Source organism: Anser cygnoides, chromosome 16 (genome assembly GCF_040182565.1).
Source record: "Anser cygnoides isolate HZ-2024a breed goose chromosome 16, Taihu_goose_T2T_genome, whole genome shotgun sequence".
Lineage (NCBI taxonomy): Eukaryota > Metazoa > Chordata > Aves > Anseriformes > Anatidae > Anser > Anser cygnoides.
Window position 1 is genome coordinate 6,051,279 of NC_089888.1, and position 15,049 is coordinate 6,066,327.

The 15,049-nt window shown below is 51.2% G+C and overlaps 1 protein-coding gene across 1 annotated transcript; it reads right to left on the bottom strand.

The window, feature by feature from the left end:
* Positions 1-367: 367 nt before the first annotated feature.
* Positions 368-13,994, bottom strand: RBM38 (RNA binding motif protein 38). Its single transcript, XM_048072609.2, has 4 exons — positions 13,651-13,994; positions 13,067-13,190; positions 12,396-12,450; positions 368-1,823 (listed from the first exon to the last, which is right to left on the bottom strand). Exons 1-4 carry the CDS (start codon positions 13,816-13,818, stop codon positions 1,523-1,525), a joined length of 648 nt encoding a protein of 215 aa, XP_047928566.1. The 5' UTR covers positions 13,819-13,994; the 3' UTR covers positions 368-1,522.
* Positions 13,995-15,049: the final 1,055 nt, after the last annotated feature.

Here is a 15,049-nt window from a genome sequence, read left to right on the forward strand (position 1 = left end):
GATGGACTCCGTTTTGGAAAAAAAATAAAATAAAACCTTCCTCTGAGCAAGTAACAGAAGTGAAAGGCTGCACGAGGTGCGGGCACTGCTGCATCAGGACGGCAGCACTTTACCCGCTCTGCTCCACGCAGGCTGGGTGCTAGCACCAGGGTCCGTGTGGCTCCAGCACGGTGCTCCAGGAGCTCAAAAGCCCCCAGTGCCAGAGCCACCGGTGACTCAGGAGATGCAGAGCCACCAACAGCGCGTGGGACGTGTCCCCCAGCCCCCTGACACGTTCATGGGCCAAGGCCAGCGCAGCTGCATCAGGTCGCTTTGCTACTCCCCCCTGCACTCCAGCCACGCAAACATGGTACCATACAGTATCCGATCCTTTTAAAAGTTAAAATAGTTTATTGCTGTTCTTTGTAGAAATGCACTTAACTTACATTGTCTTTTCTCTTCCTTTATTTGGCTGTTGCATTATAGGCATAAAAAGGTTCCGTTTACCCATTTGTTCAATGACTTAACACCTTTTTTCCTTTTGCTCCACTCATGATATTCCCCTAAGCTTTGCTGGCCAACAGCCCCAAATCTCCTTTACATAAATACTGTAAATGTCTCCATAGTTTGCAGCATTGTAACAAAAAAATCTACCAAAGTAGACAAAATGTTCGGTATTCTTGGTTGTTGTTTTTTTGCATTTTAAAAATATACCTAAATTTGAGATAATCTTAACAGAGTAACAATTACAATAAGAAAATAGTACAGTGCGTTGACTAAAGGAATATTCTGCTGTCCTTCAAGCCAATATTCCCTTTTGCATGTTGAAGTGATTCAGCAATTACTTAGGAACTTTTACCTACATACAATAATTTAGTAAAATGAGAATTAAACAAGGCAGATACTTACTTACTACTATTCTTCTGTCTGCAATTCACAGCTCATGCGAATAAAATCGCAATAAATATTAAAAAATAGTTTTTCTTTTTCTTTTTTTCTGTAAGGCATCTCTGAGTATTACAAAGTTTTTGTACAACCAAAAAATAAGATTGCTTTTCTCCATGTTCTCCGAGTACCTCTGTACCTCAACAGTAAATAACAAGATTGCAGGTTTGATGAGGAGGGAGGGCTGGCGGGGCAAACGGGCTGGGGGCTGGAAAGAAGACCACAGGCGATGGAAGCAGACTGTGATGTGTGCAAGAATCTGTAGTTTTCCTGTGAAACATTTCAGTCACTTTAAGAACATCTTCAAGACAATATCTGTCCAGATCCAAAAAAAACTTACCCAAAGTCCTTTTTCATGAGCACAGTCAGACTGCAAGGGTTTGGGTTTGCCCTTAACACTATAAATAGCTTAGGTATTGATATGCACCTAAATAAACGGGATAAAGGGTCAGGGTGATTTTTTTTTCCTTTTTTTTTTTTTGTTTATTTTGTGTTGTTTTTTATTTTTTTTTTTTTTTTGCTGTTGCTTTCGTTGTCCTAGTCGTTCTCCTTCCGTCGCAAAAGATTGTCCCAGGCGGCAGCGGCGCGGGCAGGGCGCTCACTGCATGCGGTCAGGCTGCAGCTGCTGGGGCTGGTACTGCACGAAGGCGGTGGCGGGCGCCGCCGGGTTGCTGGCGGTGAGGGGGGGCTGGACCGCGCCCGTGTAGCCGTATCCCACAAAGCTGGCGGCGGGGGAGGCAGCGTAGGGGTACTGGTCGTAGGCAGCTGTGGTGTACTGGGAATAGGCTTGGCTGGCGGCGGTGTAGTCGATGTAGGGAGACGTGATGGACTGCACGGGGGTAGGGATCACCACGCTGGGCTGAATGATAGCTTGGGGGTAAACATAGTGAGGCGTGAGTCTGTGGAGGCAAAGGGAGAGGGGTCAGCGAGGGGTCTGCAACCTCCAGAATATGTGCCCTCCTCCCGCCCCGAATTCACGTGCGCCGGCCGCAGGACGGTGCTGCCCCAGCGAGGGGTGCTGCTGGGGGCGGGAGGGGAGGCAGGACTCCCCTAGAGCCCGGGGTGGAAGCAGCACAAGGCGAAGCAGGGATGGAGAGGGTGGCCACACGCCCTGCTCTCCACTCCTCCGCTCCCCATGGTGCTCCCCCCGCGTCAGATATCTGCTGCTACCCAGGCTGCCGGACCCCAGAACCCCTCCCCAGGTGACCACAGCACACAGACACCGCTCACCATCCCGTTCCACCCCTGGTGTGCCCGGCCTGTCCCCACCGGCCTCCAGCTCCACGCTTCCCCCTCCCCGTCCCAGCCGCTCCTCCCCACGTCCCGTTGCCGGGAACAGGGGAGGGCCTTCCCCGCTGTTATCAGTCACCACACATTGGGGCTGGTGTTTCCATAACACGGGATGTTTAGGGCAATGCTACAGGGTGTTTGTTGTAAAACACGAGGTATTAGTTCTGGCTTTCTTTCCCCCAGTAAGGCTCAAGCATCCCAGCTCTTGCGGCCGGTGCCTCCAGCGCTGCCTTTCTGCACCTGCCCCAGGGGTGCTGCTAAGAGGAACCAAACCACGCCACTGGGGATTAAAATTGAAGCATCCTGAGGTTGATTAAGGTCAGATCGCCCACTTATTGATAGGAAATGCTAACTTTTCTTTTTTAAACAGCAAAATGGAAGGGTGTGTTTTCCAAAGGGCCCAGGGGAATTCAGGCCTGAAGTTAAGAGCAAGAGCTGCAGGTTCAGGTCTGCCCACCCAAACTGCCACGGTCCGTGGCCCAGACAGGAGGGGTGAGCGCTGGTGCAGCTCCAGGGCATGCACACAGCGGCTGCCCTGCACCGGGAGCTCCGTGGTGCGGGGCCCTGACCGCCCTGGGGCTTGCAGAGGCGGTGGCTGGCAACCACTGAAGGGCAGAGCCACAGGCACCAAAAGCGCCTGCTGTGGGCATGGGCTCTCCGGCCGGCTGCTTGCCCAACTGCAGTAACCAAAAGCCATCCTCCAGAGAGCCCCCAAACCCCCTTATTTTGGTGAACAAAAAGCCAAGGTGAAACTCCGCACGGTGCTTATGCAGATTCAAACATTTTGGGGATTTTTGTGTGGATGCGTGCGACAGCACATTTCCAAACACGACCACTTTTAAAAGCCTCCCACAGGCTTTTCACAAGCCGCAGGCTTGTACGTGCCTGAAGTGCTTCGCGGAGCGGAGCTCAGCTGCTCGGGGAAGGATCCGCTGCCCACTCGCCCATCTGATCCCCGTCAGGAGCACGAGAGGATGCGCAGCGCTGCCTGGCCGCGGGAAGACCCAGCCAGGAGCTGGAAGCTTCTCCTGGACCCGTCACTGACCTCCCTCGTCCTGCCCAAGTGCCTGCCCCACATATCTCAGCCAGTACCCGCAGCATCCTAGGGCACACCTGGGGTTGCTGCCCCTGTCCAGCAGCTGTGGGGCTGTTCCCATTTGCTCCCCGCCCAGCACTGGATGCTAGATTTAACCTGCTCTTTGGGCAGGAGAAAGGCTTCCCGTGAACCAGCGTGCATCTGAACTGGGTTTTCTCTTGTTTTCCTACTCACACTTTTTTTTTTTTTTTAAGGCAATTTGCATTATGAGAGAATGACTGCTATCCTCCCCCCTCACAGCAACTCTGCCTCTGAAATCAGCATCCTCGGATGAAACGAGGCTGCCCAGAGGAGCAGCACCAGGGAGGGGGCAGGATGGATGGCACGCACAAATATTAATTGTAAGGCCACCTCCAGAGGCCAGAGCCGCCCCGGCGCAGCGCACAGGGAGGGAGCTCACAGCCCTTCAGTCCATAAATACACGGCACCCGATATCACCCTGTGACTAACATGAACGAAATGAGGGGACAGAAATTCACTGAATCATTTTTGTCGTAGCTCTGATCCAAGTTAAGGCCGGCGCGGCTGAATCAGAACAAGAGCTCACGCCCAGGCTCCGACCTCGGGCGCAGCGTCTCGCGCCGGGCCGCAGCTGCAGGGGCCTCAGCCCAGGAGCTGGGCACAGCCCGACCCCACGCTCCCTGCGCTCCGTCATCGAGCCCTCGGCTGTGAAACGAGCAGTGCTACTGCGGAGGCTGGGCTGACAGCCTCACGGGAGCACAGCCTGAGCATCACCCTGCGGGAGCGTGCACCCAGGGACCCTGCACGTCGGTTCTGATCTTCTGCGTATGGGTCCCCCACTGTAGTCTGCATGACTTGCTCCAAAAAGACAGCAAGTCCACAACATGCTAGACCACCTTTTTGTCAGGAAGGAAAAATGCCATCGCTTCGATGCCTCTCTGAATAGAAAACACCATTAACTAAGAAGACAGTAAGTATTCTTGCACTCTGTTTCCAGAAAACCCCCCAGCCCGATGCACGCACAGGCACATGTCTCACACCACCATTTGCCGCACTGAAAACACGCTGCAACTCCAGAAGCTGCTCCTGTGTAAAAGCGGAGGCTCTTCTGCTCCGTGGGCTGTTGGTGTTTAGCTAGAAATTGCACTCGGGATATGACGCGGTTTGGACTTCTGGATTCAGTGGCCAGATGGCAACTCATTTATCGACCAAGACAAAACACGCAGCCCAAGGTAAGGTCACTGATTACTTGCAGCTACCGAGAAAACAGAAGCAGCGCGGTACGATGAAGTTACTGCTGGCTATGTTTAGCATCCACAGAAGGTCTTGAAATACTTTCCCCTCCTTCACTATTTCTGAAGATCTTTCAGAAAAAAAAAAAAAAAAAAAGCTCTTTTTGAGTGCTGTCTTTTTCGAAAAAATCAGCAAGCTCTAATCTGAATTTCTACAGAATGAGTCACATCTGTTTTGAGATGCCTTCCCTCCCTCCCTGCAGTCCTCCTCCGGCTCCCACAGCGGGCCCTGCAAGCCAGAAGAGAACTTCACCTCCATACACAACGTGATTAGAAAACGGCCCCCAGCCATGGCAGGAGCTGGTTCTGCTGCGGTGGGGGACAACTGGAGTCCTCGGACAAGAGGGACACGGCACCACGCAAACACTCAGGAAACGAGGAGGGGCACAGGGCTCTTGGCAGCCTCACAGAGATCAGCACACAAATGCCACCAGCACGACCAGCCTTTTATTCCCTGAAGAATAAAAGAAACAGAGCCCTTTGTGTCTGCCAACGAAGGCACAAACTGCAGCGTTTGACCCCGGGAATTTGGCCTCCGTTTCCACCAGCACTGACCCATCAGCTGCTGCAGGGACACCCACACGGCCACCACACGTGACGGCAGGACAGACGGATGTGTCGGAGCCCTCCGGACACACGGCACCAGCCAAGATGCCACGGGAGGCGATGCCGGGCTTCGTCTGGTGGGTGGTACGGTACTGCAGGGTGAGCCGAGCACAGCCACAGCTGCGCACGACAGCAACACAAAAACCGCCTGTGGTGAAGTGACACCTCCAACCGCAGCCGGGGTGACGGGTTTGCAGAGAGGTATTCTGAAGCGGGGTCAGGAGTGTAAGTGCCTCAGACAGAAGTTGCTCTGGGAAATACCCCAGCACCGCCACGGAGAGCAGCAGCACGCCAGGAGCTCTACGCTTCCACTACCAGTGCTGCAACTCCACCTCGGTGTCAGTGATGTGCAGACACAGCCGCATCCTGCCACAGCTCGTGCCCCAGGAACATCATTCCCGAAGGACAACCCCAAGCCCTCGAGGAGCTGCCTGGGCACTTCAAGCCTGGGTGGAGCGTGGGCAGTTGGGCAATGCCTACAGCCACAACGGCAGGCTGTAGAGACAAGAGAAACTCAAGTCCTGGTCTCAAATCCAAGCACGATGCAGTGGCCAGGTCAGGCCGTGTCTGCCAACAAGGACTCCTGCTCGGAGGGGCCCCTGCGGCGTTTATTCACCAACGTGTGAATAAACACAGCGCAGTGCACACCAGGGCATTCATTCTGCGCCGACCAGTCCACAATCCATCAGCAGTTACTGACGGGGGCTGGGCTTCATCCACTGACATGACAAACCTCTGAATCCTGAAATGTCCCTATTAAAGCTGATTAAAGCATGCATTGAAATGTCAATGGGTTCTGCCTCATCAGCCAGCTACCTCAGCCAGCTTGAAAAAGGACAAGGATGAACCCTGCAGCTCTGTGGTCCAGTATTTATGCTCGCCTACTATATTATGACACAAACACAAAATAACATCAAAAAAAAAAAAACAAACACAAATTTCTGCTCATCTTGTAACTAATTTGCCTGTCTGTCTTCTGCTCTTCCTCCTCTTGCCCTTTGGGAAGATTTACACAGCAGTCCGGGCAAGCAGGTACATGGTACATGACTGGGTTTCCTGCTTCCCTGCTGGGCCAAGGACTTCAATATACGGGGGGACAATGACCAAGGAACAACCTGCCATGACAGCTTGTCCCAGGTTGGAGTCAGTACAAGAGAAAACATGGGTATGTAAGAGGATTCAACGGTAACTTCTACCAGTTGCTGAGCCTACAAAAATCATTGCCTGAGAAATACAAATGCCAACTTAGAGTACACGAGCTATCCATGATTTCAATCTAATTTCATTTTGGCAGGAGAGAAAAAACGTAGGGAACAGGAAGCACTGCGGTAGCTGCGAATCTAACGCAGCCCAGCAATGCCATCGCTTCGCAGTGTGAGCATAGCTCGACTTCATGACGCAACAAACTAATGGAGGTGGATCCCACAGAAACAAATAAAAGGAAATGCCACCTACACCTTCCCCCAAGAAGCACAGCCAGTGTAGAGGTGTGGAAAAGAAAAAAAAAAAAAAGAGGTTGCCTATCAAAGATGAGAGTGCATCTCCTCAAAGATCTAAACTTTTTTCTTAATTCAACCAAGAGCCTGAGATCAACATCCTGAACTGGCCACCAGTTATCCAGGCTCAACAATTTACAGCTTTATCCTCTGCTTCTTGCTCCCCCACACCCAAAGGGAAAAAAAAAAAAAAAGGAAATAAAATAATAATAATCCCAAACAAAGGCATGTTGGGCCAGACCAAAAATAGGCTGGAGAAGCATGCTGAAAAACGCTCAGGTAGCAGAGCTGGAGATAACATCTGCCTGAAACAAGAGCCATCTGGCACCAAGGAAAAAGCCACATGGAAGTTTACCCGCAACTAGTCAGCTATCCAGAGAGGTAAAAAGCCCTCCCCTTTCCAGTTATCAGCACAGCCAAAACAGACATAGACTGCCAGACAAAACGGAAAGTGTCTCACACCGATACACCGCAGCAGCCTGAGTCCTTCAGCATCCACGTGAGAATCCCAGGAGGACGCTAGATTCATCCTGCCCATGCAGGAGGAAAACAAGAGGCTTTCAGAGATTAATTCCCAGGAATTTCACCTTTAACTAAGCTTCCCCATTTCCTTCTGCAATTTGGAGGAAACCAAAGGCTGCAGAAACACCTTTAAAAACTTCCCAAGTACCTGACAAGTTTTGGTATAACACATGCATAAAGTTGTCTAGTTTTATCTGACTCAATTTTTTTAACAGACTTTTTCTTTACACATGATTCCTTCCACTGATTTTTAATTAAAATCATCAATACATCTGATTCACCAAAAACTATTTCTTGGATATATGAGGTATTTTGAAGCAGAATGCTTTAACCACGGAAGAATAGTGAAATAGGTTTTATCAGGAATGGATTACTGATAAAATAAGTGGTTTCTCAGCCAAGAAAGAAATTCAATTTTAAGAATTTCAGGGATTTCTACTGCCAGCCGTGCCTCTGCTGATCTAGAGGACCCGAGGCACCCCTCTCCACACCTTCCATCCAGCAAAGCAGGAGCAGCCAGGGGTGCGTGCCAGTGGCACGGGAGAGCCGACACGCACAGGGAAAGGGCAGGGGCAGCGTGGTCCTGTCTGCAGGATGGGGAGACTGAGAAACAGGATACTTGGTTTTAACTCTGAGAGTCCAAGACTTTTCATCTTTTGCAATCATAGAGTATATTTAGCTCTGGTATGTAGCCTGCTCCCATCTGCGGGGAACAAGTTCTTCACGTAAGTCATATTTAGAAGTGACCCAGTGTCCTTGCCACCGAATTATCAGCACAACTGTCTAAGTTCCCTCTCTGGTGTCCCCAGCTCAGAGGCAGGCTGGTCAGAGCTACATTTATCATTCAAATTACTGGGCATGCGTTTAATACTACCAAAGTTAGGGACCAGCATGCCAGCAGCTGCGCAAAAGAAAGACGAGATCAAGTACAGGCTGGACTGCTCTGAAAATTCAGGCGCGTGCACGGATCTGCCGCACTAGGAGTAAAGCGGCACCAGAACGGGAGCACCTTACATCTGCTGCTCCCCGGCTCCCTGCAGCCAGGGGAAAGGACCTGGGTCGCTGCTCTGCAGAGGGCAAAGAGCAAATCCACTGATGCCTGTGGAAGCACACAGAGGAGAAGGCACTTCTCCCTGTGATTTCCTTTTACGTTGTTCTATAGGATGATACAAGACGTGGGACGCGAGCAAACTGTACCCAGAACAACAGTACCAAGCCCTCGGGTGCAATACCAGCGCTTGCAACCTCAAAGTAAATGTCCAAGAAAAACTGCAAAGCCGTTGGATCTGTTTATAAATACACGTCTATTCTTAAAAACTAAAAAGCTCTCTCTGACTGGCAAGCGTTCGGTCTGAATAGCAGCGAGCATGCCTGAGAACTAGCAGCTGAAGCCATTTGGAAAATGGATTTGAATGTTACTTAGGAAATCCCCCCCCGAAAGCTTTCATGTTATTGGCACACGACAAACAACAGGTGCCGGGTGAGCCATCCCCATGGGAGCCGCTTGTGACCGGCGGAGCAGCCCGGGGTCCTGCAGCAAGCCAGCTTTTTGATAAGTGGTGAAATAGGAAGTCGGAGCACGGGGGATGCCAGCTGACAGAGACCGAGCAGAGCAAGGACAGCATGCGCCTTTCTATAAGCATAACCACAGAAAAGATGAAAGTTTGTTTCCTTTTATTTTTAACCCAATAGAGAAGTTTTAAGGATAAACAGCTGCAAGGGAGGGTGGGCTGACACAAAGAGGGACTTTCTTCACTTCCTAGCTGCAGCACCATCAGTACGTGAAATGTTAAACTCAGAGAGATTTAACCATTTCCAGTGCTGCCTGACACCAAACACAGGCTGAAATAAGCAGCTACAGGACGGGAGGTGGGGTCTCAGAAGCAACGACAGCCCATGTGCAGATATGGAAAGAGCTGGATCCTGCTGCAAGAACAGCGATATGTTTCCAAGAGCTCAGTCACTTACTCAGCCACTGGTAGATCTCCCACACAGATAGCTCCTTCGCTGAGGCACGGCCACAGGAATGCATCTGCCATGCACTGCCTGCATCCAGAGCTGAAAGCACGGCTGGGGAGAGAAGAATCAGGGAATCCCCCGTTCCCTGCCTGAGCTCATGCCTGCTTTGGGTGCCAGGGGCTCAGAAGAGAGGACCACGAGGGGGGCGCAAAGCAGCTCTGCGGCACCACCGCGTACTCCTGGCCAAGTGGTCTACATAGGTGCTCCTCGCAGCTTGCAAGAAGTTTGATGTTTCTCCAAACTTCTTTACGGGACACTGCTGCAGTAACAGACAGCTCCATTTGCAGAGTCTCTCCCTCCTCTAGTCTCATAAATACAACGCTATGCCAGTCAGCAACTGCAGGCAAATGCTGTGGCATTCCCACCTGCCTCCAAGCAAAGCGCAACCTGTAAGCTACAGACTGAGCCCCCAGGCCTGATGTTGCTTCCCTAAACCCAGAAGCCAGATCTCCGAGTCACCCTGACACAGACACATCCTTCGCCTTGCATTACTGTTAAGATCTCCGGTTACGACAGCCTAGAGACTGCTTTTCAAAACAGGATTTACTACCGACTCCGTGCTGTCTGCCGTGCATGTGCCTCCCCTGCCAGGACAGCAGGAGGAAGGAGAGAGGCTCTTCATGGTTTCTCTTTCTGTTCCGCATACCCCAGGCAATATTTACAGCTGCATTTGGGTCCCTGGGGCTGGGGGGAAGCCTTCAGTTTATAAATAATCTTCACTAATGTTTGGGTAATTTTCATAGTTTCCATTCATTTTAAGTTTCACCAAAACTTGCATTTTGTGGCTTTGTAGCTCAAATGTGACTGGCTGGTCTTCTCTTCCTTAACTGCCTAGCAGTTCGCAGGTTGTTCATTCATTCCTTCCTTGCCAAGTCCCGCTTGCACACCTAGCACCCCGTGCCCCATAACAATGGTCTTTCAGAAACTGCGTGCCAGTGCCTGGATGCAAATGCTTTGCAGAGAGAGAAACTGCGGGAGGGAGAGCCCTGCGACGTCTTACGTGTGGCAACGCAGACAAGCCAGAGACCTTTATTTGGGGAAGCTCAGGATCCGCCCCACAAGGTGCACAGCAAATGGGCAACAGCAGGTTGGTCACGCTTCCAAGGTCAGACAGACCCTGATGAACTCCTCATCTACCCTCAAATCCCCCAGAGGGCAAAGGAAATTGTGGCTTCAAGGGAATGCAAGAGCAGAGCCTGGCACGCTCTTACTTCTGCTGGTCTCCTGACAAGACAAAGAGGGAACCGGCAGCCAAGCTCCGCTGCTTGACTGAGCACCTGATGCTTTGCTCAGAAGCCACAGAGCAGCCCCAGCCACGGTGCTCAGTTGAACGGCTCCACGTTTTGCCAAACCCACATTTCTAGTGATCCTGCTCCAGCAATGTCTGAATGCAATGAAATTCGTGTTTACCGATGCTTGCAAATAATGATATATAATCCGCTCCCTCCAGTCTCCTGGTTCCTGTCTCTTGGCAACTGATAAATAATTTACAGTGCTCTCTGCTGTATGTGCTCACTGCAGCTCTGCTGGTTTAATGACGGAACCAATGCCGGAGAACTGGAACAGTAACTGTCTAGATCACGAGGAACACCTAGTCAGTTGATCCCACACTCCTCTGTACATGAAACTAAGAGCAAACTGTTCAAAAAGAAAACCCACGTTTTTCACAGCTGCAGAGCTGTGGCTGCTGGGTAGGAACAGCACATGCGGGAAGAGCAGATTATCTGCAAGGGGAGCTGGCGCGAGCTGACGCTCCTGCCAGCACTAGGGCTTTAACACGCTTCACCATTTTGCTCTTTTCTGTTGGCACGCATGGTAAACCTCGTAACATGCTAGGTTTTATCATCAACTTCTATTGTGTGCTCTTGTGCGATTTGGAAAGCCTCTGGTGTTTGCATCTCGGAGATGCTGCCTGCCTCTGAGGCTAAAAAAGCTGCTGTAGCTCCCATGCGAGAAGAGCTGTTGAAGAGCAGCAGCTTGTCTACCTGGACTATTGTGGCTCTTGCACCAAAAAACCCTCCTCGTTTCATGACAGATGCTCTTCAAGTCTTTCCAACAGAGCCGTAACCACTTAGGAAAACTGGCATGTTTGAACCGTACACAGCGCACATACACTGGGTGTGCACTATTGTGGCAACACAGTCTCTTACATCCATAAACTCATTGGAATGAGATTACCCAGGCAGTTGGCAGAGGAGCAAAGTTTCTGTTTTGTTGTTAGCTGCTCCCCCCACCCGCCCCCAAAAAAAAGAAAGAAAAGAAAAGAAAATGCTATGAACAGAGAACAGGGAATGGATGAAATATTTCTGTTGACAAAGGCCAAGATCCCATCTATTTATATTAGTCACATAAAAACCACAACAGAGCAGTTCTCAAAAGCTTTAAAAAATGCACCTACTTTCTTAATGCTCTTAGAAAATAATAATAAAAAACCCTATCAATATTCACTTTCTGAAATGGTGTAAAAAAAAGAACTGCATCAATCATTAAACAGTTAAATGAAGGCAGTATGACAGTCACTATTGTTCTCGTGAAGCACACTTGTCTTTTCCCGAGCAGCTGCCAGATCCTATTAGATGTATAAAAAGAGGACTTTTCTAACCGAGTAGGGATGGTATAAGCTATTGAAAACGGCAGACAAAAGCCCACTTTTGCAGACTATTCAAGCCTTGTATAACATCTGTCCAAAATCAATTTTTGACCTAATGTTATTTTCATTAAGTAACAGACTTTGTTTCCAATGCAATTTGTTTTCTAGGATAAAACTGTACCCTAAGCATTATTATGTGGGAAACGGCGCAGAGGAAGCAGAAGATCTTATTTGAGAAACATGAGAACAGAATTTGCTTAATTGTTTTGACACCTTAAGTACTGCAATAGAGAAACTATTTTCCATTTATTTGAATTCTTGTGAATTCTTGTAGCTGGCAAAGAAGAGGGCAATGCAGTGGGCTTATTATGGCTAAGATTTACTGAGGATAAAGGAGGATCTTTGGGAATTATATGAAAGCTGACAAATGCACAGAACTTCTGAAATCTTCACCAGAAATAAAGTACTCCACACATCAACAACAGCTGTTGAAACTGTCCACTCCTTACAGCTAAGGCTTTTTCATGCATTTTAAATAATGAGGAAGTTGATTCATGAATTTGATTTCAAACTGACTGTTAAGAAACGTGTCCACTTACCCAAAGGGTCTCTGAATAAAGGCTGGATGTAGCTGCTGCACACCTATGGTAAAACCTAAAAAAAAAAGGGTTCAGAAAAAAAATGTTAATGAATGGCATCCACCATACCATTCAACTCACAATATACACACGTAACTACACCTCGGACCACACGTACATCCATTGCATCTGCTATGCATGTGAGCAAATTCAGAGTCCCATTTAGAAGCAAGTTAATTTTAATATGCATATGTGATATGCACAAAGGCCAGATGGGAGTTCAGATTAAAGAACAGTGCTCAAGTGCTGTTATCAGAACAGACAATGGGGATAATACCTTACTTTACACCGTGTACCGTGTGTAAAATTAAACCAAAGGGCAGAATGACGGAATGGATCTTAGCGCTAATACTGATGTAACAATGAAAGAGGAGAGCAGGAAATCAGATCAGCCGTGGAAGGAAACAGCTTTAACTCAGCTATACGAACTTTGGTGTATAACGCTAGCATAAGAGGGACGGGTAAGAAGATAGGGAAAAGAGCTAACTGGATGACAGCGTCCTCAGTCGATGAGCAAAACGAGGGGGGATAAGCACGCATCATCTGATCAGATGAACCCAGCCTGAGTAACTCGTTTCCTCGCCTTACAAGTTATTCTAATAGCGAGAGATGGGATCTCCCGGATGCCTCACCAGTTTGAATACTCCTTGGTTTTGCTCCCAAATACGCCAGGTTCACATTTGCTTTCCTGCCATCGATGATGGGGTTGGGGTCTTTGCAGGCTCTTTCAGCTGCAGCTCTGTCTGCCATGGTCACCTGGAAGGAAGCACAGCTTCGTTTGTGGCAACGGCGCTGGGCAAAGGCTCCGGCAGCAGCAGGCACCAAGCGGGGTTGTTTACTTTACTCATCTATTTTGACCCGGGAGCCAAACGCCGCTTCTCCAAACCACCCTTACACAGCCAGACGGGGGGGACCTGGCAGAAAAGCAGCTCCCCACGGCCGAGCTGCCCGGCGGGGGCTTTCACCAGCGGCCTCCCCTCTGCTCCCCGGACTCCTCCAAGTTGGCAGAGCCGGTCCCAAACCTCCCGACGGCGGAGGCTGGGACCAGGCAGGCAGCACCGGGGGGGCTCGGGGCAGGGAGGTGCGGGGGTCCCGGCCCCCCCCCCCAAGCTTTGTGCGGGCACTGCCACCCCTGCGAGGGCTCTGCCACCCCCGGCCTCCCCTCCTGCCTCCCCCGGTCCGGGCAGCGCGGCGGCGGCCGGGGCGCGGCACTTACGAAGCCGTATCCCCGGGATTTGCCCGTCTGCCGGTCGGTGATCACCACCGCCTCCTCGATGTCCCCGAAGACCTCGAAGTACTTCCTGAGGGAGGAGTCCGTGGTGTGGTAGGGCAGCCCCCCGACGAAGATCTTGGTGAACGTGGTGTCCTTCTGCACGGTGTGCATGGTGCCCGGCGGCGACAAACACCCCCCCCCCCCCCGGGACCCCCACCCGGGGCCCCCCCGCTCTCCCCGGAGCGCTGACGGGGAGCTGCGGCGGCGGCGGCCTCCCGGGGCCCTAGAGCGGGCTCATGGCCGCGCTTTGTCCCGTCAGCGCGGGCGGCGCCGCGCCCTCCCGCCGGTACCGGGCAGTAGCGGCCGCCCGCCGCCGCCGCCGCCTTTGTAGGGCCGCGCCCGCCCCGCCCCGGCCCGCCCCGCCGCGCAGGGCAGCCCGGGGCGCGTAGTCCGGCAGCGGCACGGAGGGTCCCTGAGGGGACGAGGGGGGGATAGGGGGTGTGGGGGGGGATAGGGGGCGTGGGGGGGGGATGTGAGGGGGATAAGGGGTGTGAGAGGGGGGTACGGGGTGTGGGGGGGGGGACAGGGAACCACAAGGATGTGGTCGTGGTGGGGACAAAGTGATGGTCTGCAGGAGGGAGACTGCGGTCCCTAAGGTCCCTAAGAAGGGCGGGAGGAAGAGCTGGGAGCTGAAGTGTTCCTAAGGAGGTCCCTCAGAAGGTTCCGAGGTTTCTGCTTGTCCTTCCCGCTCTTTGGACTGTGGTGGTTTCAGAGCAGCGAGGTGTCGGTCCCTGCAACACCAGGTTCCTCTCCTGGTCCCTCCAAGGCTGGTTAAGGTCCCTGTCCCTGGTCTGCCCCGCTGTCTAAAGTCCGACCTGGGAGCCCTGCCGGGGAGCGCAGCCCCACAGCCTGTTCCGTGCTCCCCTGTGCCTAACTGCTGGAAAACAAAAGCTGAAAAGCTACTTAGTGCCTCAAAATCCACCTTTCAGCTGTGGGTTGCTCACAGCGCTTTAATTCCTCTCCCCCGGTGCTGGTTGGAGCCTGGGGTCTGGGAGAGGGTCCCAGACATCACTTCTCATTTGCAGTTCCCATCACCCAGAAATTCATCAGCTAGAACGTCCAGAACTGCCCCAGTGCCTTAGGTTTATTGTGCCTTTTTCTTTCTCTGCCAATTGATAGTGCTGTAGATTATTTTTTTTGCCATGTGATAAATGCAGAGGTAACATTTTAACAGAAAAAAAAAAAAAAGCCATTGAAGTCTCTAAATCTCCATCTACTTTGGCTTCTAAACAACAGATTCAGTCTCTGCAGACATTTTTCTTCCACAGAGCCCACAGAGAAAAGCCAGTTATTTCAAGAGAAAGGAATGCATTAATGTCTGCACTCCGTAGTTATTCATTAA

Excerpts from the sequence above, each read along its gene's own strand:
- RBM38 (XM_048072609.2), bottom strand. The coding sequence starts at position 13,818 with ATGCACACCGTGCAGAAGGACACCACGTTCACCAAGATCTTCGTCGGG. Across the intron at positions 12,451-13,066 it reads ACCAAGGAGTATTCAAACTG|GTTTTACCATAGGTGTGCAG; the intron begins GTGAGGCATCCG and ends TTTTTTTTTTAG. Across the intron at positions 1,824-12,395 it reads TTTATTCAGAGACCCTTTGG|ACTCACGCCTCACTATGTTT; the intron begins GTAAGTGGACAC and ends TTGCCTCCACAG.